Below are 24769 nucleotides of genomic sequence, written 5' to 3' on the forward strand. Positions count from 1 at the left end.
AACCCATGATGGGCTGAAGGTCACAGCCAGGGGGCGGTACCAGGATTTGAAGGCGCCTCCAGACTCTGCCCTCCGCGGAGCCCTCCTTCAGGGCCGGGCACCTTTCCCAAAGTCTCGGCAGACAGTAAGGGGAGGCACTCCCGTCCCACATGCAGGAAAATGCACTAAAGCAGAGGCACCCACCGCTCCCTCCAGGCCTCCCTCTGCTGCGTCCCTGGGCATGACCTCCAATCACTTCCTGGGTCATAGCACTCTAGGAAGAGCTTCTAAGTGGCTTTGTCCTATTTGATCATGTGAATATAGTCTACCTGCCCCTTCGCAGCTGCAGCACGTTTGCAGCATTCACCACGCCCTTTACAAGCCATCCGTCAGTGACCAGCTCTGAACACCACAGCTGGTCACTTCATCTGCATGCCTTGTCCGAAAGGAAGGTGCTTCTAACAGAGGGGACTTGATGCCAGGTTTGGGTGCCCAGAGCCCCATGGGGGACCCACAGGGACCTGGGCAGCACCCCCGGGATGGGGGTGGAGGAGGCTGTGGCGCTTGGAGGGGCGGCTCCGCAGGTGTGTGTGGCCCCCCGCAGTGGGGGTGCTGGCTGCTCCTTGGAAGGGGAAGGAGAGGTGTGACCAGCTCTGGGGGCTAAAGAAGCCCGAGGGAGAGCCCGCAGTCACCCCGTCCAGTGGATGCCGCTGAAACCCTTCCAACCAACCCCCCCACAACACCACAGCACCCACCTGAGCAAACTACCGAGGCCGAAAAGTCTCTGTGCTGGGCCTCAGCATACTCCTCGGTGACATGGAGGTGGTCACGCCCCTTGGCCTGCCAGCCGTGGAGGCCGCGGCTCCAGGCAGCAGAGAGACACCGCCAGCACCAGCTGGGTTCAGGCAGTTTGCACAGTGTCCCGCAGCCCTGGCTTGTGGGAGCTTCAGGACACCCAGCAGAGCAGCCCCCATCACAGCCGGGGCATGGAAGCTCAGAGGTGCCAAGTGATCTAAGGACGACCATGATCCTGGCAAAGCCCTGGTCCCAAGGTCTGTCCAAGGATCCCCCAGTCTCGCCTTTCCTGGATCCTAGGACCTGCTCTTGAGTCCAGCCTGAGGGTCCTTGCAAAGGAGCTGCTGTTTACTAGCTGCTTAGCCATGGACTCCAATGGTCATGAGTCAGCAGAGGGAGTGAGCTCCCTGTCACTGGAGGCACGTAAGCACAGATGCCCGAAACCACCCCTAAGGGCTCCGAGAGCAGGTACCACTCAGTCAGGGGCAGGTTCTCCCCACTCCCCCATGGCCTGGGCTGCCCCGTGCTGTGGGGGTCCTGCTCCCATGCTATGCAGATCTGCCAGCTGTGGTGGACAGAGTCTGCAGAGGGTGCTGTGACTGTCCAGCCATGTCCTCCCTCACCAGACGGGCAAGATGCTTGCTCGCTGCCAGTGTGGTCCAGGAAGCAGGGAGGAGGCCAGACCACCTCGAGTCTGTCCACAACACACTTCGCTCTACCTCTTCTCAGTTTTCCCTTGGACAGGCCTGGGTGTGCCCAGCACGGACAGGCTTGGGACTCTGGGCGCCCTCCAGGACTGACGGAGTGTGGGAGGAACTGGCAGTCTTTAGAGGTGGACAAACTAGGATGGCCAGGCTGGTTCTGCGGGGGATACTGAGGCTTGCTGCAGCAAGCCAAGGTCATGCACATGATGGAGCAAGGTTAGGGGTCTCTAGGCTCCAGACAGAAAGAGCCTCAGTGGCCCCACCTCAGCCTGGCCGGCCCCCACCCTGGAAAGTTGCGCTCAGATCCCTGCCTCAAAGAGTCTCAGGCGAGTGGAGCTGGTGTTAGATGTTGTCCCTTCTTTGGGCTCTGGGCTGGACACAAGGTGATGTGACCACTGGAGGGTATATTCAGAAGGCACGCACCAACTGCCCAGCCGAGCACCAGCGCGCCGTGGGACCTTCTCTGAGGGGAGAAGCCCTGATGTGTGGCATCTGCCCGTTTCCACGGTGCAGCTGCTCCCAGCACCACAGGTGTCACTGAGCAGGGTTGGGAAGGGACGTCGGCGCTGGTGAATCGGTCGTGACTGACTCCAGGACTTGGGAAGTCCTGCTGCTCTGGGTAACTGTGGCTCGGCACACCTCCTGTATAACTGCGATGGTTTGAAGTCCCGTGAGTTAGTTTGTGCCAAGGGCTTGGAGCCCATGGGCACCCCGTGTGTCGGATGGCATGCCAGACCTAGGGGCAGCGCCCAGGTGGGAGCCGCTGGGCATCTCCCCTGGAACAGTTGCCTCCCTGTGCCTTGGTTCTGTCAGCTCACTGCAGCCACAGGGTCACCAGGGACTGGACAGCTGAGCTCAGGGCCTGGCGGGGCATAGGACTCAGTAATGAGCAGTGAAGTCTTTGCCATATGCCATGTCCCAGCAAGAACGTTCAGGATGCCCAAGATGGGTGTTGTCTGTGGGCGTCCAGAGGAGAAGGAGGGAGAGAGAGATGGGGGGGGGGTGGCATTTGACAGGTGGGGGACAAAGAACACTGTGGGCACAGGGACTCCTGGAAGCCTCTGCAGGTCCCTGTCCACTGGCATCCCAGGGCAGCCTCTGTCATAGAAGCTCTGGGATTTAGGGCAGATAACTTCTATCTCAGGGCCTCCGTTTGCTCAACTGCAGAGTGACCATGAGGATCACAGTACTCCCCCTCCTGGCGGCGAGGTCCCAATGGATCGTCTTGAAATGACAGGGAGAAAGGACACTCCAACCCCCTCCCAGGGTTGGCCCCGGGGCTGGGGTCTCGGGCTGCTTCCTGAGGGTTGGGAGGACCACCGGCCCTGGGCCCTCGCCTTCTAGCTCGCCTCTTCTGCCCTGGCACAGGGCGGCGAGTGCTGGCGCGCCTGCTGGGACAGGTGAGGAGATGAGTCTGTGCTTTTTCTTGGGCACACGCGGGACTGTCCCCGGCCGGCCGCCTGCGGGTCATTCCTGAGCCAGGGGCCCAGGAGCGCCGCCTTCGCGGGGCCGGGGCGGGGACCCGGAGCTGCGAGCCCGCCCGCAGGTGGCCGCGCGCGCCCACGGCCAGGTGGGCGTGCCAGGCCCCGCCCCGCCGCGCCAGCTGGGGGCGGGCGGCCGAGGCCCCGCCCTCCCAGCGCGCCGGGTCGGAGCCGGTGCCCGAGCGCAGCCGCGCGGAGCCGGAGCAGCACGCGGGAGCGCGGCCCCGCAGCGGGCCGGCCGAGGGAGCAGCGCGGCGACCCAGCCCGGAGCGAGGACCCCGGCCCCGAGAGCGACTCGGCCCCCGACCGCGGACCCCGGCCACCGGAGCGCGGCCTCGCCCGCCTCTCCCGCCCCGGCCGCCGGGCCGCGGGCATGGACGGCGCCCGCTCGCCCTGTGAGTGCCGAGCCCCCCGCCCGCCGCCTTTGTGTGCGCGCCGCGCCGCCGCAGCCCCCTCCCCGCGCGCCCCTCCTGCGCCCCGGGCCGCGTCCTTTGTGGAGCAGCCGCCTGGCCGGTGCCTCCCTCTCTCCGACCTCCCCGTCTCCTCTGCGAGCCCGCCGCGGGGACCCCAGGGACACACCGGCAGCCCCCTTTCCCGGGGCTAGGCTGGGCGCGAGTGCCCCTCCCCCGGCCTCCACCGCAGCCCGCCCCCGGGAGGGCGCCCAGGGGCAGCCCAGCAGGCGTCTTCCCCTCCCCACCGCAGCCCGGGCCTCCAGGTCCAGTTTGCAGACCCCTCCCCCGGGGCAGTCCCCCGCAGGCCCCTTAGCGGCGGGGGGCGGGCGGGGCGCGGGCCCGGGCGGCGCTGTCTCATCCGCGGCCGGGCAGGTGCGGCGGGCCGGCTCTCACGCGGGCCGGGTGTCCTTGCCCGCAGAGATGGACGGCGATGGCTGCCGCCGGGACGGCCCCCGCGCGCTAACCGAGGCCGGGCGCGGCGCGGGGCCCGCGGGCATGGCGGAGCCGGCGGCGGTGCCGCGGGCGCGGGCGGCGCGGCCCGGGCCCCAGCGCTTCCTGCGGCGCAGCGTGGTGGAGTCGGACCAGGAGGAGCCGCCGGGCCTGGAGGCGGCCGAGGCGCCGAGCGCGCAGCCCCCGCAGCCGCTGCAGCGCCGGGTGCTGCTCCTCTGCAAGACGCGCCGCCTCATCGCCGAGCGCGCCCGCGGCCGCCCCGCCGCCCCTGCAGCTCCCGCGGCCGCCGCGCAGCCCGGCGCCCCCGCCGACCCCGGCCCCGAGCCCGCGGGCGCGCAGGAGCCCGGCTCGGACCCCGCGCCCGCGCCCCCCGGAGGCCCCCGCGAGGAGGAGGCGGCGGCAGCGGCGGCGGCCGCGGGGCGGGAGGACGCGGCGGCGCCCGAGGCGAGGCCGGAGTCTGGGCGCACACGCCGGGAAGAGCCCGAGGAGGAGGAGGACGACGAGGACGACCTCAAGGCCGTGGCCACCTCCCTGGACGGCCGCTTCCTCAAGTTCGACATCGAACTGGGCCGCGGCTCCTTCAAGACGGTCTACAAGGGGCTGGACACCGAGACCTGGGTGGAGGTGGCCTGGTGCGAGCTGCAGGTGAGGGCGCCGGCCGCAGGTGGGGGTGGGCGAGCGCGTCCCGTGCGGGGCGGCGCGTCAGCCCTTGGGGGGCAGCCGCACCGCCTGTGTGGTCGAGGTTGGACCTCCCAGCGTGTGGCGGTGAAGTGACACAGTGTGGGTCCACGCTGAAGAGTGGGCGCGTGGAGGGCGTGTCCGTCAGTCTGGCTGTGACCACCCAGGTGGTGTGTACCGTGGCCTTTGCAGCAGCAGTGTGGACGCCCCGTGTTCCAGGTGCTCTGAAGTCTTTAATGGTGTAGGCGCCCCAGCTGGGGATGCTTGAGGGGCTGCTTCTGACCCGTGGTCGGTGCCAGGTGGGGCTGCCCCAGGCTCGGACGCCTCGGGGGGCCTCTTGATTCCTCCAGGGCCCGTTGCTTCACAAAGCGGATGTGTGAGAGGTCTTAAAACCAAGTCATACAAAATGTGGGTAGGATTTTTTTTTTTTTTTTTTTTTTTGGATGCAGAGGCCCCGGACATGCATTTTTCATAACCTTGCCCTCACGTTAGCTGTGTCAGCCCCAGCCCTAGAAGATTATATAAACAGTAACCTGAGCTGCCTGGGCCAGCCTTGGAAGCCAGGACAGTGCCTGTCAGCTCGTGTGTTTACGGGCCCTCCCTCTTGGGGGGGGGGGGTCAGCTGTCAGGCATGGGTCTGTCCTGGGCGAGAGCTGGCTGCGTGGGTGCAAGCCTACCCCAGCACCCTGTAAAGTTAGCAGGGCCTTCCAGGCCTGATGCACGGCTGCCCGCCACACTGCAGGCCGCCTGCCTTTTTGGCTCCGAAACTGGATTTGGTTGCTCTGTCCTTTGGGCCGCTGCAGTGTGACCTGCAATGTGGGAGCCCCACTGATTTGGTGGGTGTCGACCTGTCCTTGGTCTTTCTCCAGACACAAAGAGCTCCAGAGGCCACCCCTTCCTGCAGTCCCTTGGTTTTGCAGTGGCAACGTGTTTTGTTGGTAGGGCTGGTGGCGTCCTGTGGAGTCCTTCAGGAGGACTGAGCTCTTCTTCCTCATGGCTGTCGATTCGGGGCCCTGTGGAGGGCTGGCTTTGGTGGTTTGTGGTCTTGGGGCCGTGGTGTGCCACGAATGGCATCGCTGCTGTGTGAGTGAGGGAGTGAGCTGGGCATCGCTGCTGCGTGGGAAAGGGAGGACCGGAGAGGAGCAGAGGACCCCAGGTTTTAGAGCGTGGCCCTGCGCCTTCCCTTCCCTTCCCACCTTCCCCCTCTCGTCAAGTGACCCTGTGTGGCGCTGTGGGCACCCGCTGGTGCAGGGTGGTGGGCAGGAACGGGAGCGGCAGCAGGCGGGGTCCGAGGTAGGCCTCAGCAGCGATGAGGCGTTGCAGGCGCACGTGACCCTCAGGAAGGTGTTTAGTTCCCATTCCCTGTAAGGCAAGGCAGGCGGCTCTGCCTCTCGCTCCCTGAGCAGAACACAGGCCTGGAGCCTGGCTGCCGTCCACGGGTCTTTTATGCCTGGACTCTGGGTGGTAGTGGGAAGGCTGGAGAAGGCTTCCCATCCGTCTGGTCGCCGCTCTTTAACAGGAGGTACTGGGAGCCCCTGTTGGCAGGAAACCGTCCTGTACCTCTCCCAGCGACTGGGCAACTAACGTTTCCTCCAGTTCCATGGGCAGCACCTGGGGTCAGCTGCCTCTGCTGGGCTTTTCTGGGGTGGGGTTTGGAGCAGCAGGACAGCAGCCTCCTGCTGGTGTCCAGCTGCCTCCTGACCAACCAGGACGCTGTTATTTATCCCATTCATTGTTGAGGACCCCCCAAGGTCACCATCGAGGACGCAGATGGTGGGAGGGTAAGGGGGGGCAAGGGGGGAGTGCAGCGTCACGGGAGGAGGCCTCCAGCCTGGCGAGGCCATTCTTAGTGGAGGAGGTGAGGGTTGGGCCTCTGGGACCCCTGTGCACTGAGAGAGGGCAACAGGTGGCATGTTGGCTCTGTGCCCAGGGAAGGGGTTGCGTCCTGCACGGTGTGGAGATGTCCATCCTCTGTCGGCCTCCGGGATTGCTGGGTGTCAGGGATCCCAGTGGAGGGCAGGTCATTGGGAGTATTGCCTTCAGCATGGGGAGCTTTGCAGGATTCTCCCCGCCCTCTGACCCCCTTCCACAGCCCCCAGGAATGCCTTGGCTGGCAGCTTTGGAGCGCCCCAAAACCAGCTCTCCAAAGCCTGTTTGCTTCTCCTGCCCTGGGGTTGCTGGGGGACATGTGTACCTGCTGGCCTCTGCGGGAACGGAGGAGGGCTCACCCACTCTTCTCCCAGGGTGCCCTGCCCAAGGGGGGAAAGGCTGCATCTCTAGACCGAATCAATCTGGCTTACAGGACGAAAGATTCCCATGACATCCAATTTCCTCCCATAAATTAGTGTTGGAAGGGCTTTGCAGCAAGACACATCGCCTTCCGAATTCTCTAGACGGCCAGAGTGCACACTGATTTTCCGGAGAAGCCATTTTAAAGTCTCACTTCCCTGTCTTTTTCTTTTGAATGAACTTTTGTTTTGGCCTCAGAACCCGTTCTGATCGCAGAGGCTCATGTTTCCCTCATCCCTGGGGTCCTTGGTAGCTCCCGTCCTGTGTAGACCCTGACCGGGTGTGGGAGCAGATCTCGACCACTGACACTGTCCTGGGTGTCTGAGGGCACCTTCTCACCTGCTGCCCCCTCTGAGCCACTGTGGGTCCCTGAGCAGACCTGGCTGGCATCTGGAAGCTGTGTCGGAGGCGGGCTGCTGGCCTTTCCTGGGTCACCCGCTTCTCTGTGTCTTCCTCAGGATCCTGGAGAGAGCCTTGGTTTTCAGCCCCCTCCTGGGAGGCCACCCCACCCGTCTATGGTCCCCTGCCTTCAGGGAAGACGGGCCTCCCTGCATAAGGCTTTGGGAGCCGCTGTTGCAGGGCTGGGCACTGCCTCTTGGGGGAGGGGGGCAGCTGGGACCATGTTTCCTGTGCTGGTGTTCAGGCCCACACACAGGGTGGGCGTCATTCTGCCTCATGGGAGTGTTGGTCCTTGACCCTCTGTTCATAGCACTTGCAGGGCCCTTGCGTGGCTGCGTGAGTCCTAAAGAGTTACTCCGGGGGCTGAGCCTGCCAGCTGGGGATAGGTTCCCAGACCCTGCTGGTGCCGTCACAAAGGGGCCTGCTGCTCCGTGTCGCCCGGAGGTGATTGGGCTCCTGAGGGGCAGGCCAGGCCGGGGAGGGACTGTGGACACGGGGGCCGTGAGACCTCTGGCCTCCCCTTTGTGTGGTCAGGGGTTGCTGTGTGTTCCCAACTTGCCTGCCTGCCTGCGGCCTGGGAGGCTCGTTGCAGGTGGGCGTACATGGCCAGCCAGTCTCCTCCGTCCGCAGCCTGGTGGGGTCTCCTGTGGCCGTGGTGTCCCTGCCTGGGCGGGCGCTGAGCCGGCACCTACCCATGCAGGTGCACCATTGCCTTTCACAGACGGGCCAGGGACACATCACGTGGTGCTGGGCGGCTTCACACCCGGGGTTCAGAGGTCCCCTCAGGGGCCTCGTCTGCTGTCCGAGTGGCCTCGAGCAGCGTGACCTGGGGGCGGGGGCCACACGTGGAGGGGACTGTGCTTGCTGGAGTAGGATGCATAGAGCTCAGTTTGCGGGACCCAGCTGGACTCTGGCTGGTGGTCACCCTGCTTTTTTATCTTTGTTTTCAGATGTCTTTATTGCTTCATTTTGTCGGGGATGTTGAAATTTGAAATCTGTGGGATGACAACGTAGAGCTTGCTTTCTCCAGCGATGTTTGACGTGCCGGGCCCCTCACGGTTCTGGTTTGGTTGCCTGAGACACCTGTGTAGACAGGCCTTCTCCCCTTCCCTGCCTTTGCAGCAACGGGGTGCCGTGCTGGCGAGGCCAGCGTGGTCAGGGATGGATGAGCACCCCAAGCTGTGGGTCACCGTTGTGGGCGCCTGGACGCCGTGGCTTGTTTCCTGTCGGAAGCAGGTGTTCTGCTGCTTTGCGTGTGCCTTTTGGGGCATCCTCGGAGGCCCTGGCATCTGGGGCAGTGGACAGCCTGATTCGGGGCTGACCACCAAGTAATGAGGACCCCAGACTTACTAGTGTGGCGGGCTGACGGGCTTCCCCCCCATGTCATTTCCAGGTCGTGGCTTTAGCTTACTCAGGTGTACGAGCTTTGCAGGTGGGCTGTTAGCCAGAACATGATGGTGGAGAGGAGAAAAGTTGCTAAGTGGTGGGGAGCTGTTCCAGAAGGTTCCAGATGCCAGGTCCCCTGTCAGCGCTGCAGTGGTATTTGGCTCAGTGGCATTTGTTGTGTGGGTGCCCTGGTTCCAGCCTGGGGTACCACAGTGAGCAGGGCAGACCATATCATGGTGGGAGAGCCAGGTCTTCACGGAGGAGGGGTGTTTTCTAGAAGCTTGCAGGAGACGAGGAAGCGAGTGTGGGGAGAGGCCATCCTGCCGTTCTGGCCTGAGGGGGCTGGCCCTACGCCTGCCACTCACCTTCCAGAATGGCTCGGACTTGCGGCCTTGTGCGTGGCCATAGGCCTCTCCTGGGGACTGTGGCTTGGGCCGGCTATAGGCTGAAGCTGGGTGATGCCCAGGGTGACGACCTGGAGCTTCAAGTCACCTCTTCTAGGGGACAGAACTTGACCTGGTCTGCAGAGGTTTGGGCTGTGCACCTGGGTCTCCTTTGCCATCCGCTTGGCTGAGTGGGGAGGTGGAAACTGGCGTCTGCCTCAGGTGCTGGGAAGGGGCATTCAGGAGCCTTGCGGCCAGATGGGGCACCCTGCCCAGTGCGTACGAACCCCCCAGAGCAGGGCCCCCACTGCATTTGGGCCCCAGGCCCACAGCTTCCCAGTGGGGAGGCCTTGGGGAAGACACCTGCCGTTGTGAGCCTTGGTTTACCTGTTTGTGCAGTGGGCCTAGTGCTAGCCAACCGCCATGGGGTCGTGAGGACTGTCGACAAGTGTTTGCATTGAGCAGAGAGCAGAGTGAAGCCCCCCCCGCCAAGCGTAAAAAGCAGAGGTTGGCCCTCCAGGAGCGTGGAGGTCTGCCTGCAGGTGGGAGCTGGTCCCCGGCAGGCGGGCGGCCTGTGCTCCGCCCCAGCACCTGGCTGCTGCTGCCTAATCATCTGAGTGGCTGATAAGAGAAGTGTGAGCATAGCCGTCGGAGTCTCCAAGAAGCAGGTTAGGATCTGCCTCTGGCCGCAGACTGGTGAGGGCTGTGTCTGGGCAGAGAGGCTCCGGGAGGAGGGTCCAGGAGGAGAGGTACAGCCCATTGGAGCTGGGAACCAGAGGGCTGGCCGCAGGTTTTCTCACTTCAAATAGTTTTCAGAGCCGGTTCTGTTCCCCAGAGAGTTGCATTTTAAGATTTTCCGGACTACTTGATCACTGCCTCTAATTTATGTCAGCTTTCTTTAAATACATGTTGAGTTTTTGGAAAAGAATAAAAGAAAGGAAATGAAGACAGTGCAGTACTGGCGAGAGAATAGACAAATAGTTGAGTGCGACAGAGCAGAGAGCCTGGAAACAGACCCACATCATGGAGTTACCCGGCCTTTGACGAAGGAGCAGAGGCCACTCAGAGGGGCAGGGACAGTCTCTCCAATAAACGGTGTTGGAATCACTGGACGTCACACACAGAAAAATGAATCCACACATAGACCTTACTCTTCACAAAAATCAACTCAAAATGGACCATAGACCTAAATGCAAAGTGCAAGACTTTAAAGCTCCTAGGAGATAACAGAGAATCTAGGTGACCACGGGCTTGGCAATGGCTTATGTTCTTTTACTCTATTTTGTTTTATTTTATCTAAGTTCCAGTAGTTAACACGCAGTGTTATATTAGTAAATCAGGTGTGCGATATAGAGATTCAGCTCGTCGGTACGTCACCCAGTGCTCATCACGACAGGTGCACTCCGTACTCCCCATCACCTGTTTCCCCACCCCTCCCCCACCTCCCCTCTGGTACCATCAGTGTGTTCTCTGTAGTTAAGAGTCCGTTTCTTGGTTTGTCTTTTTTCCCCCTTTGCTCACTTGTTTTGTTTCTTAAATTCCACATATAAGTGAAATCATATGGTATTTCGCTTAACATAATACTCTCTAGCTCCATCCACGTCACTGCAAGTAGCAAGACGTCACCCTTTCTGATGGCTCAGTAATATTCCATTGTATATACATGCCACATCTTCTTTATCCGTTCGTCAGTTGATGGACACTTGGGCTTTTTCCATAATTTGGCTATTGTAGATAGTGCTGCCATAAACATTGGGGTGCATGTGTCCCTTTGAATTAGTATTTTTATATTCTTTGGGTAAATACCCAGTAGTGCAATTGCCAGATTGTAGGGTAGCTCTATTTTTAACTTTTTGAGGAACCTTCATGTAGTTTTCCACAGTGGCTACACCAGTTTGCGTTCCCACCAACAGTGCAAGAGGGTTCCCCTTTCTCTACATCCTTACGTACACCTGATTTCCCAGTGTTGTTGATTTCAGGTGTGACGTGATATCTCATTGTAGTTTTGATTTGCATTTCCCTGATGATGAGTGATGTTGAGTGTATTTTAATGTATCTATTTGGCCATTTCTATGTCTTCTTTGGAAAAATGTCTGTTCATGTCTTCTGCCCATTTCTTGACTGGATTATTCTTTGGGTGTTGAGTTTGATAAATACTTTATATGTTTTGGATACTACCCTTATCAGATATGTCATTGGCAAATATCTTCTCCCATTTTCATAGGTTGCCTTTTAGTTTTGCTGATTGTTTCGTCAACTGTGTAGAAGCGTTTTATCTTGATAAAGTCCCAATAGTTCATTTTTTCTTTGGTTTTCCCTTGCCTCATGAAACACATCTAGAAAAATGTTGCTGCGGCCAATGTCAGAGACATTACTGCCTGTGCTCCCTTCTAGGATTTTTATGGCTTCAGGTCTCACATTTAGGTTTTTCATCCATTTTGAATTTATTTTTGTGTATGATGTAAGAAAAGTGGTCCAGTTATATTCTTTTGCATGTTGTCCAGTTCTCCCAGTGCCATTTGTTGAAGAGACTGTTTTTTCCCGTTGCATATTCTTGCCTCCTGTGTAGTAGATTAATTGACCATATAATTGTGGGTTCATTTTTGTGTTCTCTATTCCATTCTGTTGATCCTTGTGTCTATTTCTGTGCCAGCTCCAAACTGTTTCAATCACTACAGTTTTGTAATATAACTTGAAGGGTGGAATTGTGATATTTCTAGCTTTGCTTTCCTTTTTCAAAACTGCTTTGGCTATTTGGGGTCTTTTGTAGTTCCATACGAATTTTAGGGTTGTTTGTTCTATTTCTGTGAAAAATGCTGTTGGTACCTTTTTTTTTTTTTTTAAAGTAGGCTCCACACCCATAGTGGAGCCCAGTGTGGGGCTTGAACTCAACCCTGAGATCAAGACCTGAGCTGAGATCGAGTCGGATGCTCAACCAACTTAGCTGCCCAGGCGTCCCAACTCTTGGTGTTTTGATAGGGATTGCATTAAATGTGTAGGTTACTTTGGGGAGTATGGACGTTTTAACAATATTTGTTCTCCCATTCCATGAGCATGGAATGTCTTTCCATTTCTTTGTGTCCTCTTCAATTTCCTTCATCAGTGTTTTATAATTTTCAGAGTACAGGTCTTTTACCTCCTTGGTTAGGTTTATTTCTAGGTGTCATTATTTTTGTTGCAATTGTAAATGGGATGGATCTCTTGATTTCTCTTTCTGCTGCTTCATTATTGGTGTGTAGAAATGCAACAGATTTCTGTATGCTAATTTTGTATCCTCTGACTTTACTGATTTCATTTACCAGCTCTAGTAGTTTTTTGGTGGAGTCTTTAGGGATCCTATGTAGACTATCATGTCATTTACAAATGGTGAGATTTTTATTTCTTCTTTACCAGTTTGGATGCCTTTTATTTCTTTTTCTTGTCTGATTGCTGTGGCTAGGACTTCCAGTGCTGTGCTGAATAACAGTGCTGATGAGAGGGGACATCCTTGTCTTGCTCCTGACCTTAGGGGGACGGGCCTCAGTTTTTCCCCATTGAATGTGTTAGCTGTGGGTTTATATACACGCATGTGTGTAGAGCCAAGGTATGTTCCCTCTAGACCTACTTTGTTGAGAGCTTTTATTACGAATGGATGTTGTACTTTCTCAGATGCCCTTTTTGCATCTGTTGGAATGATCATATTGTTCTCGTTCTTCCTCTTATTGATGCGATGTATCATGTTGATTGATGTGTGAACATTGAACCCCGCTTGCATCCCAAGAATAAATCCCACTTGATTGTGGTGAATGATTTTTTAAATGTGCTGTTGGATTCAGTTTGCTGGTATTTTTTGGAGGATTTTTGCCTCTATGTTCATCAGAGATATTGGCGTGTAGTTCTCTTTTATTGTGGGGTCTTTGTCTGGTTTTGGTGTCAGGGTGATACTCTTGGCAATGACATTTTAGGTACAAACCAAGGGCACAGTCTATTAAAAAAAAAAGTTTACTATGCAAGGAATTCCTAAAACTCAACAATAAGAGAACAAACGACCTGATTTAAAAAATGGGCCAAAGACCTTACTTAATAGATACCTTGCCAGAGAAGACATACAGACGGCAGATAAGCACGTGAGAAGGCGCTCTGGAATGTCACGCGTCATCAGGGAAATGCACACCTGCTAGAACGGCCAAAATCCGGGCGCTGACAAGACCAACGCTGGCCAGGAAGAGGAGCGGCAGGAACCCAGTCACGGCTGCAGGGAACGCAGACCCACACCGCGGCTTCAGAAGACAGCTTGGCAGCTTCTTAGGAACCAGGCAGACTTGGGGACGCCTGGGGGGCTCCATCAGTGAAGCGTCTGCCTTCGGCTCAGGTGATAATCTCGGGGTCCTGGGATCGAGCCCCATGTCAGGCTCCCTGCTCAGCGGGGAGTCTGCTTCTCCCTCTGCCCCTCCCCCCTGCTCATGCTCTCTTTCTCACACTCTCAAATAAATAAATAGAATCTTAAAAAAAAAAACCCCACACACTCTTACCATTGGATCCACCAAGCAAACCCTAGCTGTTGACCCAGATGAGCTAAAAACTTAACTTCACACAAAATCCTGCACATGACGTCTACAGCAGCTTTACTCGTAGCTGCCGAAACTTGGAAGCATCCGAGACATCCTTCAGTGGGTGATGGACAAAGGAACTGTGGTCCGTCCAGATGAGGAACTATTACTCAGCACTAAAAAGAAATGCGCTACTAAGTCATGAAAGACAGAAATGAACCCTAAATGCACATTAGTAAGCAAAATAAGCCAGCTGGAGAAGGCTATGTCCTGAGTCCAGCTATAGGAGTTCTGGAAAAGACGCGGCTGTGTAGCCAGGAAAGAGATCAGTGGTTGCTGCGTGTTGGGCGGGGCAGGCGGGATAAATGGGGGGGGGGCTCAGAGCAATTTTAGGCAGTGAAACGACTCTGAGTGAGGCTGTAACGAGTATCCTCAAACATGTGTTCAAACCGCAGAACTTCCAGCCCCGGGAGTGAAGCCTGATGCAGACTCTAGGCTCCAGGTAATAATAACGTACCCATGTGGGCACGTCAGTTATCGTCCATGTACCCAGCGCACCAGGTTTTAAAATGGTCTTGTTTCTAAAGAGTCTTTTAATGCTGTTAGTTTTCAAGGGGAGGCTATGGTTCAGGGTTCATTGCCGTCTTTGTGTTTGCTGTTCTAGAAAGTTCTCAGCCATGCTGGCAGTGTGGGGAGAAGCTGGGTCTGGACTGAGTGTTGCCGGCTGCAGAGTGGCAGCTCTGGATTACGGGCTCCCTGAGGGTCTGTCCCAGGGGTGTTGGTGCCGGGAGGTCCAGACTGGTGGTCCCTTTCACGCCTGCCTCCCCCTGAGCTGGGCGTATTTCCCAGAGGGTTCAGGTGGCCCCAGAAATAAAGATGCCATGGTATGAGCCCTGCCCAGACACGTGGGCAGAGGAGCCAGTGAGGTAGAGGGGTGCGCCAGGCGAGGCTTGGTGCCCCTGAGTCCTGATGGTTTATGTAGGCTGCCTTGGCTGGGGGGTCTCCTCCACAGGGAGATGTGGGCATGGCCCTCAGCTGGCTGCAGGTAGGGCGGGGGCATGGAGGACTTTTTCAAGACTCCTAGACCACCCGTGAGCTTGTTGGATCTTCAGAACCACCATGGGAGATTTTGGATTCCGCTTTTACAGATGGGGAGGCTCAGCATGAGGGGAGGGTGGGTAGCTCACACTGTGGGGCAGTGGCTGGTGGCATGGCCCAGGCTTCTCTTCCCTGCATCGGCATCTCATACACATGTTTAGAGGTTGGCTGTGCAAAGGCAGTGTCCCTGGGCAGGCTTGGGGAGTGCTGGGCCAGGCAGGCATTGCTGTTGCGGTACTTCTCAGAGCCTTTAAAATGCCCGCCATGTTGTGAAGCTCTCAAGGGTCTGTCAGAGGCCCTGCCCCCTTGCCTTTTCTTTTCCCATTGCTTCATGGGACCGGGACGAGCTCTGGGGAGTGCCGTGCCAACCACGGTTGGGATGCGTATGTCCCTGTGGCATGTCTTGGCTCTGTGGCGGATACCATGGGGGCTTCTGCCCCATTCATCATTGGGGCCATTGGCGGTGCTTAGCTCTGGGCATGGGACACTGCCCTGAGACTCCTGCCATCTCAGGCTGGTTGCTGTGGGGAGGGACCTGTCCCCCTCTGGTGTCCACTCTTACCCAGGTTCCCTGCTTTTCTGGCTCTTGCTTGGGAGCATGTGAGCTGGGAAAATTCCCAGCTGTGAACCGAGTGTGGCTAAGCAATGCAAACTTTTCATCGTTCCCAGGGTGGGAAACTGAGGGGTGGCCAGCCGAGGGCCCTGGTGGCTTAGCAGTGTTGGCAGGGACGGTGGTGTTTTCCTGTTTTTCTTTCCTACTGTCCTCGGCCGTGTTGGATTTGCCCACAGGCCCATTGCCTCATGGCTACAAAAAGGCTGCCATAGCTTCAGGCATCACAACCACATTTTAAGGCAGGAAGCAAGTGGTTAGATAAGTGTCCATGTTTTAATCCATGAGGGAAACTGTTTACCAGTAAGTGACATTGGTCTCTCAGGTTAGAACGGGATGCCTGTCGCAGGGGCATCTGGGAAAGCCTTGCCGCTGTGGATGGATTTCAGTCTGTTCCTGGGGCTGAATACAGTGGGATTTGTTGGCAGGGAGGGTCATGCTGTGCGAGGGCGCCTGCCCGTGTCTGTCCTGGTTACCTCATATCTCCGAGGCCCTGTTGGTGCCTGTGTGTGAGGAGGCCCTCCGCCCGGGCCTGTCCCACCAACAGAGCAGCCCCCACACCCACTGCTTCTGGACGCCTCCTGCCGCCCTGCCCCCAGGCGTCTGTGCGGGGACATCGCCATCCCCTCCCGTGGCTCCCCACCCTCCTCTCTCCCCACCTCAGAACTTGCTCCTCTCTGCCAGCGACTCGGTTTCCATTTCCCCACCAACTTTTTATTTTGAGAAACTTGGGAAAGTTGGACTGCCAGGTGTTAGCAGCTCGACTGTCTGTCCCTGTAGCCGTTGCGTGTGTCCCCCAGCCCATGTCCCCGCACCCGGGGTGCCACTCACCTGCCCACAAATCCACAGCTCCGTGTCACACTGACACCCGGCTTGGATGCCATTAGCCACGCGTCTGACGCGGGCCGCGCCTCCCAATGGGGCTGACCGTTTTCTCGTTTGGATCCAGGATCCAGTCAGGAGTCGCGAGCTGCCTGTTTGTCATGGCGGATTTCATCTAGAACAATCCCTCCACTCTTCTTGATCATTGTTTTTGGATCTCTGTGGCACTGCCTTTTTCTCCCACGGAGACGGTGTCCTGGGCCGCTGGGTTTCCGCACGGCCACACTTGGGCTGCGTCTCTGCGGGGTGCGCCGTGGTGCCCATCACAGATGCCGGTCGGGCTGGCGCCCCGCGGGCACGCAGACTGGGGTCTCGGTGAGGGGTCGCTCTGCTGTCCCCACGACCTCTGACCCATGGCCTCAGGGTCCAGGGACGTTCTGTCTGGAACAATCCAGGCTTTTGGAAAGATCGTGCTGGTCCCCTTCCTGGGGGGCAGTCAGCAGCGGAGTGGGACCTGCTGCCAGGAAGCTGGGCCGCGGGTGTGGTGGTTGTGGGGCTCAGGGCTGCAGGCCTCCCGCCTTCCCGGTTCGGGCTCCCGAGTGGGCCAGCCCCCTGTTTGGGCTGCACTGTGGACGCTGCAGTGCCCCGGTGGGGGCCGTGTTCCCCCGTCCCTCCCCGTGCCAGCACTGGGCCCCTCCAGGGGGCGGGAGCTGTGAGGACGGATGCAGAGGCCACTGCAGGGGTGGGGGGTGTCTCTAGGGATGTTCCTGAGAAGGTGATGATGGACAGATGCTGAAACGCACCCCAAACCTCCTTCCTCTGACGTGGCCGCATTCACTTGGGTCTCTGCCCTTCTTGAAGCCTCTTTTTTATGTTCTTTGGTATTTTTGCCAAGTCATGATCGTGGCGTCCGAGTTAGCACGTGCAGTGACAGTGAATCACCACCCACAGCCCCCGGGGCCTACCTGCCCCAGCTTTGGCGAGAGCCCACCGCAGGGGCGAGCGGGCCCAGCAGCCTCCCCCATCCCCAGGGGCGAGTTCAGGGGGGTTCAGCCACAGCTCTGCCCGCAGCTGGGCGCTGACCTGCAGCAGGAGCCTGATGCGTCGGGGACCCTCTCCTGTGCCCTGTGGGGTGCGCTCCTCAGCGGGGCTGTTGGGCCCCCAGAAGGCAGCTGGCCACCGTGCTGTGTCTTCCAGCTGGGAAGTGACCGCGCCAGGTAGACCCGCACACATCCACGGACTCCTGCCTGGACGGGTTCGGAGCAAGAGAGTGTGTTTGGTTGTCTTGGAGGAAGCATTGCCAACTCCAGGGGGAGAGGAGTGAGGGCAGGGACAGAGCAGGGGTGCGGTCAGTGGGCATCTCCTGGGGGGCAGTGGGGACCCTGTGTGCTTGGGTTTAGGGAGGATTCGGTCATTCTGAAGCCTTACTGCACAGTGCTGGCGACCCACTTTCGGGGGCCACGGGGTCCTTCTCAGCAGCATGAGGGGCCCCTGGTGCTGCTGAGAGACCCTTGGAGGAGGACACCCCCTGCCCCCCAATCCTCCCCAGGGCGACGGCCATCCCACACTCCTGGTGGGGACCTGACAGAATGGTCTAGAAGTCTGCGTGTTCTTGGGTCCTGGGGATGCAGGCCCCACCCCCCAGGCCCTGGTGGCACACGGGGCCCGTGACCCGCGTGGGAGCCACACTAGCGTTTGGGGTGGGATGGTTTTTGCTCTGACGTGATGCAGGGTTGCCTTGCTGCATGGACTATGGGGGCCCTTGGCAGACAAAGCTGCCCTTGCGGGTGGCCGTCTGCCCTGTTAGGCTCCCAGATGTTTCCTTAGGGGCATCCAAGCCAGACTGTTCCTTTTCTTCTCAGCCACCCCTGAGCTGGAAGTTGGAGGGTCTGGGTGGGGACTCGGAGCCCAGGTGTGGGTGCCAAGCAGACCTGACCCTGCAGCGGCCCCGTGGGGAGGGGGAGGGCGGCAGGAGGGTGCTTTTATCGCAGGGTGATGGAGAACACTGCAGCCCGTTCGCGCGGGTGTGCTGCTGTGAGTGATTTGCAGGAGGGAGGGGTGGGGGCAGACCCTGGGGAGGGGTGCAGGGGGGTGGGGGGCGGGGCTTCCCCGGCCCTGCTCCTGCAGCCCTCTGGCCTTGGTGGCCCTGACCGTCTGTGGATCGGATTCCTGGCCTGTGGGCGCCGGTGGACCGCCTACCCCACATACACCGTGTGTGGGTGTGGGCGCAGCCCCGGGGAGCTTGTCTGCCCCTCCCGTCCTCCTCGCGGCTGTGCCGGGTCAGCCTCACGCCTGCAGGATGGTGTTTCGTGGCACCCGCAGGGCGGTCTGTCCGGCCGCGGCCATTCTGTGGCTGCAGGCTGGGTCTGCACGGGTTAAGGGAAGGTCAGAAGGTGTATGAGCTCAGTGGGTGCTTTAGGGATGAGGCAGGAGTTGAGGGAAATCAGCTAGAGACAAAATGAAGGAAAAGCAGATGAAAATAGTGAAAGTCTTTAACAAGGAAGGGGACATTCTGTACATGCGGAATGACGGAGGGGAGCTCTTGCCTCCGTTGTTTTGGAAGTGACATGCTGGAACGAGGGGGCAGGCCAGTGCGTCCGGGTCCCCCCGGGTGCAGACCTGCGTCCCAGGCTCAGGCAGCACGCTTGCTTTCTGTCCCGGACGTGGCGTGCCGCCCGAGAATTTCTCACACATGGATCGCACGGTCTCGTCACGACGCCCTTCGGTGCTCGGCCCCACTGTGCCAGCCAGCCCCCGGTCCCTCTCCCACCGTGCCTGGGGCTCCCCGTCTGTGGGTCCGCGCACCTGCCGCTGACACTGGGGCAGCCTAGTTTGGTCTGTTACAGGTGAGAGGCAGGCTGGGGTGGACACGGGCATGCAGCTGCTCTCTCCCTTGTCCTTGGCGGCGGGAGGCACCTGCTTGCCCACCCAGGATGGATGCACACTCACACCATTGCTCTCGACCTCCCTGGAGGCCCAGGTGCAGACAGCTGTCCAGCCCCTGCTGGCCCTGGGCTCTCGTCCAGCCAGCAAGGCCCCAGGTCCCAGTGGGCACGCTCTGGCCTGGGGACAGGGGTGGCTGCCCTGCAGGAAGCCGCACCCCGCCACCCGGCCTGCTCACCTGCGCCTCTGTGTGTCCTGGGAAGGGCGGTGATTGGCTCCCAGCTGGCCTGCCTGAAATAGTCCGTGAGCCCCTGTAAATATTTGATGACGGGGAAGATAGCAAACAAAGGCCTGCTCTGTTCCCAGGGGGAGTGAGACAGTGACACTGGAACGTTCTGGCCCTGCGGGCTGCTTCCTGGTGCAGCTTATGGATGCATTTTTTGAGGCAGGCCCTTTGTGTCTGTGAGCGGAGCAGGGGCCGTGTGTGGCCTGGCAAGGTGGAGTGGAGGTCGCGTTGCCAGCTTTCTACCTGGAACCGGCCAGGCCTCTTCGATGGCTGTCAGCCTGCCCAGAGGTCACAGAGGGGTCTAGCCTTCAGACACAACTTGGGACAAACTCTTGGCCACAGGCTCTGGGGAGAGGCTCAGAGAAGCCGGGGGCCTAGGGCTTGGCACGGGCGCCTGACGTCCCAGCAGAGGGTCAGCACGTGGCCGGCGCCGTGGGGCCCGGTGGGCTAGGCAGGGCTGCCACAGACGCGTCGCCCGCCTGCCCCCTTGGCCTGCGTGTTGCCACTGTGGCTCCCGATCCCGGCTTCTCTGCTTGCTGGCTGCCGGGTGTGCCATGAAGACACCCCTTGCCGGCCTGGGTGCTCATGTGTGTCTTGTTGGGTTGGCGTGCCAGGGAAGAGGCCCTGGCAACTGGGAGTGGACGCCTGGGGTCCTGGTGGCCGTGCCACAGCCCTGCCAGGTGGGGAAGTCTTTCTCCTTGGGCGGGGCAGGACCTGTGGGGGGGCCTTGGGTGTCCAAGGCAGGTGCTCTGCCCTGACGGCCTTTCAACAGGGTTTCTGCTACGTTTTCTCTCTGGGGGAAGGAAAATACTGTGGGTGGGGCTGGGATAGGCGTAGCTGGGTGGAGGTTGAATCACGAGGGTTTTCAAAGACCTTGGTCTCTGAGTGTAATTATTAGTGGTTGTAATAACCGCTGTGGCAATTTCCTGAACGCTCGCAGGAGCCCTGCGGGGACCTGCTTCCCTTCTCTCATGGAGCCCTGGCCACAGCCAGGGAGGCTGGCTTATCCTTGGGGTTTGGGGTCTCCGAGGCCCACGAAGGCCATATTGCTGGAGACGCCCTCCACCGCCTTGGAGCGCCTTTGCTGGGGGTTCCCGTTGGCGGCCCCGAGCCCCGCCCGAAGCCTCTGCTGAGGGGAGGGCAGGCTGGAGCCCCCGCTGGCAGGTTCAGGTGCTGACCCCACGGCAGGTTCTTCACTCAGTTTGCCGAGTGAGCCTCCTGGCCCGAAGCCCCAGCAGGGACTCCAGCCTGGCAGGCGGGTGCGGCCCCGGGGAAGGTTGGAAGGGAGCCTGCAGCGACAGGTGCCCTGTCCACGCCCAGGGTCAGGCAGGTGGGAGAGGGATGTGGGAAGCTGGATGGGCGGCCCCATGCCCCGACCTGTGGATGAGGTGCCTTGAGGACCCTGAGATGGGGGACAATCCTGGTGTCACCCCCTCGGTCCCTCTGGCAGGAGGACGTGGTGGCCTCTAGAATGTGGACGAGGGACGGATTCTCTGAGGAGCCCCGGAAGGAAGTGGCCCTTGTGTATCTCCTTGACTTGGCTGGGAGGCCGCCTTCTTGCTCTGGCTCCAGCTCGGGAAGAGTCCGTGTGCTGTTTGGGCCACAGCACGGTGTTTGCTGAGGCGGCGACAGGAGGACATCCTGCCTCCCAGTGGACAGTGTGCGCCCAGGGCCCGGGGAGGCCACCCTGGGAGGACCACAGGGGGCTGTGGGCGAGGCTGAGTGTGAGCAGGGCTGGAGCCTGGGAGCAATGCTGCTCAGGCCCGGGTATGTGGCCTACGTGCGGGAGAGGAGGGGCGTGGTTCACCAGGACACACGGGTGTCGTAACCACCTGGCCTGGTCAGTGGCTTTGAGGGGACGTTGGGGGGTGATATGAAGATGGCTCAGGGACAAGGCCTGACCGCTGGGTGTGAGGTGCCGGGAGCCCCTCCCTGGGAACCCATCCCTTCAGGCAGCCTCCTGGCTCATCCGTCCTGGGGACAGTGGCCCCTGGTGATGAAGAAAGGCCTGGGGCCAGGCAGCTTTTGCAGGGCAGGGAGGCCTCTGGAGAGAGTCTGGCACCGGGGCCCAAGCTCCGTGGGGCAGAACCTCCAGGAAGTGGTGGCCAGCCCCACCCTGCAGCCCAGGGGCTCTGAGAGGACTCAGCCTTGGAGCCTCGAGGCTCCTGCCCCACGCCTGGCTCTTGGAGGGGGCAGTGCACATGCCTCTGTCCACCTGTCACAGGGCCACACACGCCCTGGAGGGAGTCAGCCAGTGTTAGGAATCAAGGCTGTCTGGGGGACCTGTTGTGTTCAGGTCAGACAAGCACTCAGTGTTCGTGGGAGGTCTCTTTCCTGCCCTCCTTCCTGGTGCAAGTACTACTGTTCAGCACACCCTCCCTAAGTCTGGATTGTAGACCAGCTTTCCAGTGCCAGACTTGAGGGCCAGGGCTGCCCGGCACTCCGCTGGTACCTCCCTCCTCACCACTGACCAGCCTCTCTCCTGCCCCCAGCTCTGCCCCTCCCCTGCCCCCCATCGCTGCCTCCCTCCCCCATCTCTCTCCCCTCCCCCACCTCTGTCCCCTCCCCATCTCTTCCCCGCCCCCATCTCCGTCCCTTCCCCATCTTTGTCCAGTCCCCCAGTCCCCCATCTCTGCCTCCCTCCTTCATCTCTGCCTCCCTCCCCATTTCTTTCCCCTCCCCATCTCTGCCTCTCCCCCATCTCTGTCCCTCCCCATCTCCGTCCCCCTCCCCCATCTCCGTCCCCCTCCCCCGTCTCCGTCCCCCTCCCTCATTTCTGTCCCCCTCCCTCATCTCTGTCCCTCCCCCCTGCCGGCTGGAGCCCTGTATCCATAGCAACAGTTGCTGCTGTGGAAGCTGGCGCCTGCTCCCTCATCCCGCGGGGAGGTATTTTTGGCACTGCGGAGAGATTTTATTTTATCTTTGGTGTTGACTTTTACTCTTTGAGTGAGTGCCGCACAGACAGAGCTGGGGCGGTGTTCAGGGAGGTCTGAGGGCTACCCGTGTTTGTGTAGACGCTGGCCCTTCCCCTGTAGACAGGGGTGCAGTGTCGCAGGGGGCTCTGGTAGGTGACTCTGGATGGCGGGAGGGGCCCGGTGGTCACGCTGGTGGCCAGCCTCGGCTTGGCCAGGGGCCATAAGGACGGATCACTGGGAGCTCTGGGGTGCTTGCTTTTTGGCACTGGCCACAGCGCAGACCCCTTGGGGAGCCTTAGGTGGTGAGTGCCCACACTTTGCCCAGGGCCCTTTGTACAGATGAGGCCACCGAGGCCGCCAGCGTAGTCCCGGTGTCTCCTTCTGGGACGTCTTCCTGCCCCCACAAGGCCCACGTGGAGGCATGATGTCTGGCGTCTGTGGGCCCTCTTGTTTCTGTGGGGTCAGCGCTGCCCCCACTCCCCTGGTCCTGGTGGCCGGGAGCACAGGTGACCTCAGATTTGGCACCCCTTGCTAAGGCCCCGCCAGTGGGACACCCAGGAGACTCTGGGGCGTGGGGCCTGCCCTGCCTAGCCCTGCACACGTGGGTGTGGTCGCTGGGGGTTGGATCCCCAGGGGTCCTTGACTGGGCCTGACGCAGGGGAGGGTGGAGGTTGCGGGCTTGGGGAGGGGCGGGTCCACGTGTGCACCCATGAGGAGTGCAGAGGATGGCCCATGATGCCCCTGCTGTCCTCAGGGAGGGGGGCCCCTGGGGAGCAAGCCCAGTGGGGTGTGCAGCCCCAAGCCCCACAGAAGCTCGAGATGGCCTCTCCGGGCTTCCTTGGGGAATGTGCGGTGGAGGCAGCTGGTGTGCAGCGCCCTGGGGTCCCCAGAGCCACTCCCTGACCATCCATCTCTTCATGTGCCCAGTGGGGGTGAGGGCAGCTGGCCAGGGGCCATGGGGCCATGCCTGGGGCGTCCAAATCAGAGGCAAGGCCCGCAGAGCTGGAAGCTTACTGAGGCCCAGTAGGGTTATTTCTGCCTTGTCATCATGGAAATCCCAAACGGGCCAGAAAGAGAGCCACCGTCTGGCCTCCTCAGTCTCATTGTTACTGGGCGTGTCTCGTATGTTAGTCTTCTTCCCAAACTCTCAGTCTTGCATGAACCCCCAAGTGCAGGCCTGGAGGGTGGACGGGACCCTGGCTGCCACCGCCCCCCACAGAGCTCTGTCTCCGGCCACTCGGCACACAGGAGGTGCTGTCCACACGTGTCCTTGAGCCATGAGCCCAACAGGAGGAGATGTTCAGGGTTTAGTGGGTTTTACAGAATTAGGAATTCTCCAGGAAGGCCACCTCTGAAGCCATGTAGGGAATAGACATGGAAGGGGGCGCTTGAGGAAGTCTGCACCGCGGTATCCTCCCCTTGGGAAGGAAAGTAGCCTGGCACGGGGATGTGGCCGCATAGGGTCGTGAAGTTCAGCGGATTGCAGAGAATCGGGGACACGGGGAAAAGGAAGCAGAACTCCCACGCTTCCCTCCTGAAGGCAGCCCTTCTCATTCATTGTTCGGTCCGCACCGTGGGAGTTTTGTTAAACCCCGGCCTGGCGCTTTTCACCTGCGCCCGCCTGCCCTGCTCCCTGCTCCCGGAGGTCTGCCACCGGCCTTCTTCATCCGCTAGTTCTTAGGCTATAAATAGCCGTGCGGTGAAGAATTGCGGCCACGCGCCCAGGCATCGAGGTTTGGACGACTTCCCTGCGGGGGCCGAGGGTGAGAGTCCCAGCTGAGCGCCGCAGCCTTCCGGGCGCGTGGAGCTCTGTGTAACGTTGTCTTTGCACCCTTCTGAGCAACGCTTTCAAAGCAGTAGAGGAAATGGGTTTTTGTGGAGGAAGAGCACCGTTGCTGTCACTGGGCGGCTTGCTTGACCTGCGTCCCGTGCGTGCACCTGCCTCCACGCCTGCACAGTCAGGTGCTCAGAGGTGCCGGACCTGTAGGGATTGGGGGCATTTTTGGGGGAGAGAGGGAACAGAGCCAGCTTCGGGCTGTGTAGCATGGGGCGGGCGCTGCCTCTCTGGTCAGGGGAGGGTGGTGTGAGCTCTGGGGCTGCCCGGGCGCAGGATGCCTCCCCCAGGCTCCTTCTTGGATCCGGGAAGCCCACCGTGTACAGCCATGACTGTGACCCCAGAACAGGCAGCCGTGAGCCTCAGCAAGGAAGCTGATGGCTCGTTTGTACAGGTCACATGTAGCCTGAACCCCAGCCCTGACCTGGGGAGTCTCATGGTACAGGGAGGAGGAGCCCACCTGTGTCCACATGGACAAAGGACATTCAAGGACGCTTTTGAGCGAGGCTGGCACTTTTCTCAGTGATCTGCGCTCCAGCAGGGAGGGGGTTGTGCCATGAGGGTGGCCAAGTTGGGGCAGTGGGGCTCTGACCTGCGAGCCTGGGGTGGGCAGGCCCCGGGGAGTGTGGCTGACTGCTGACTGCTGTGCACGGGGTCCCTCTCAGGAAGTGGCATCCCCACCTCTCCCTGTTAATGAGCACCACCCTGCTAGGCTTTGATGCCACTGCCTGTGGATTCGGGGAGGACCATGGGGGTGTGGCAGGCTCTGGAGTGAGCAAGGGAGGCTGGGCCTGGG

The 24769-nt window shown here is 59.9% G+C and overlaps 1 protein-coding gene across 12 annotated transcripts in view; it reads left to right on the forward strand.

The window, feature by feature from the left end:
• Window positions 1–3101: 3101 nt before the first annotated feature.
• Window positions 3102–24769, forward strand: part of WNK2 (WNK lysine deficient protein kinase 2) — a 117656-nt gene continuing 95988 nt past the window's right edge. For 9 of the 12 annotated variants that reach the window (XM_045772503.2, XM_045772506.2, XM_045772510.2 and 6 more), the window contains exons 1-2: window positions 3104–3354; window positions 3830–4506. In XM_045772503.2, the coding sequence (XP_045628459.1) occupies window positions 3832–4506 (675 nt within the window). In that variant the 5' untranslated portion in view covers window positions 3104–3354; window positions 3830–3831. Of the gene's footprint in view, window positions 3355–3829; window positions 4507–24769 lie in introns of all 12 variants that reach the window. The other 3 variants (XM_087858900.1, XM_045772508.2, XM_045772507.2) reach the window with 3 other exon arrangements.

This window comes from Ursus americanus, chromosome 34, assembly GCF_024610735.1.
Source record: "Ursus americanus isolate L20-20 chromosome 34, mUrsAme1.1.p, whole genome shotgun sequence".
Taxonomy (NCBI): domain Eukaryota; kingdom Metazoa; phylum Chordata; class Mammalia; order Carnivora; family Ursidae; genus Ursus; species Ursus americanus.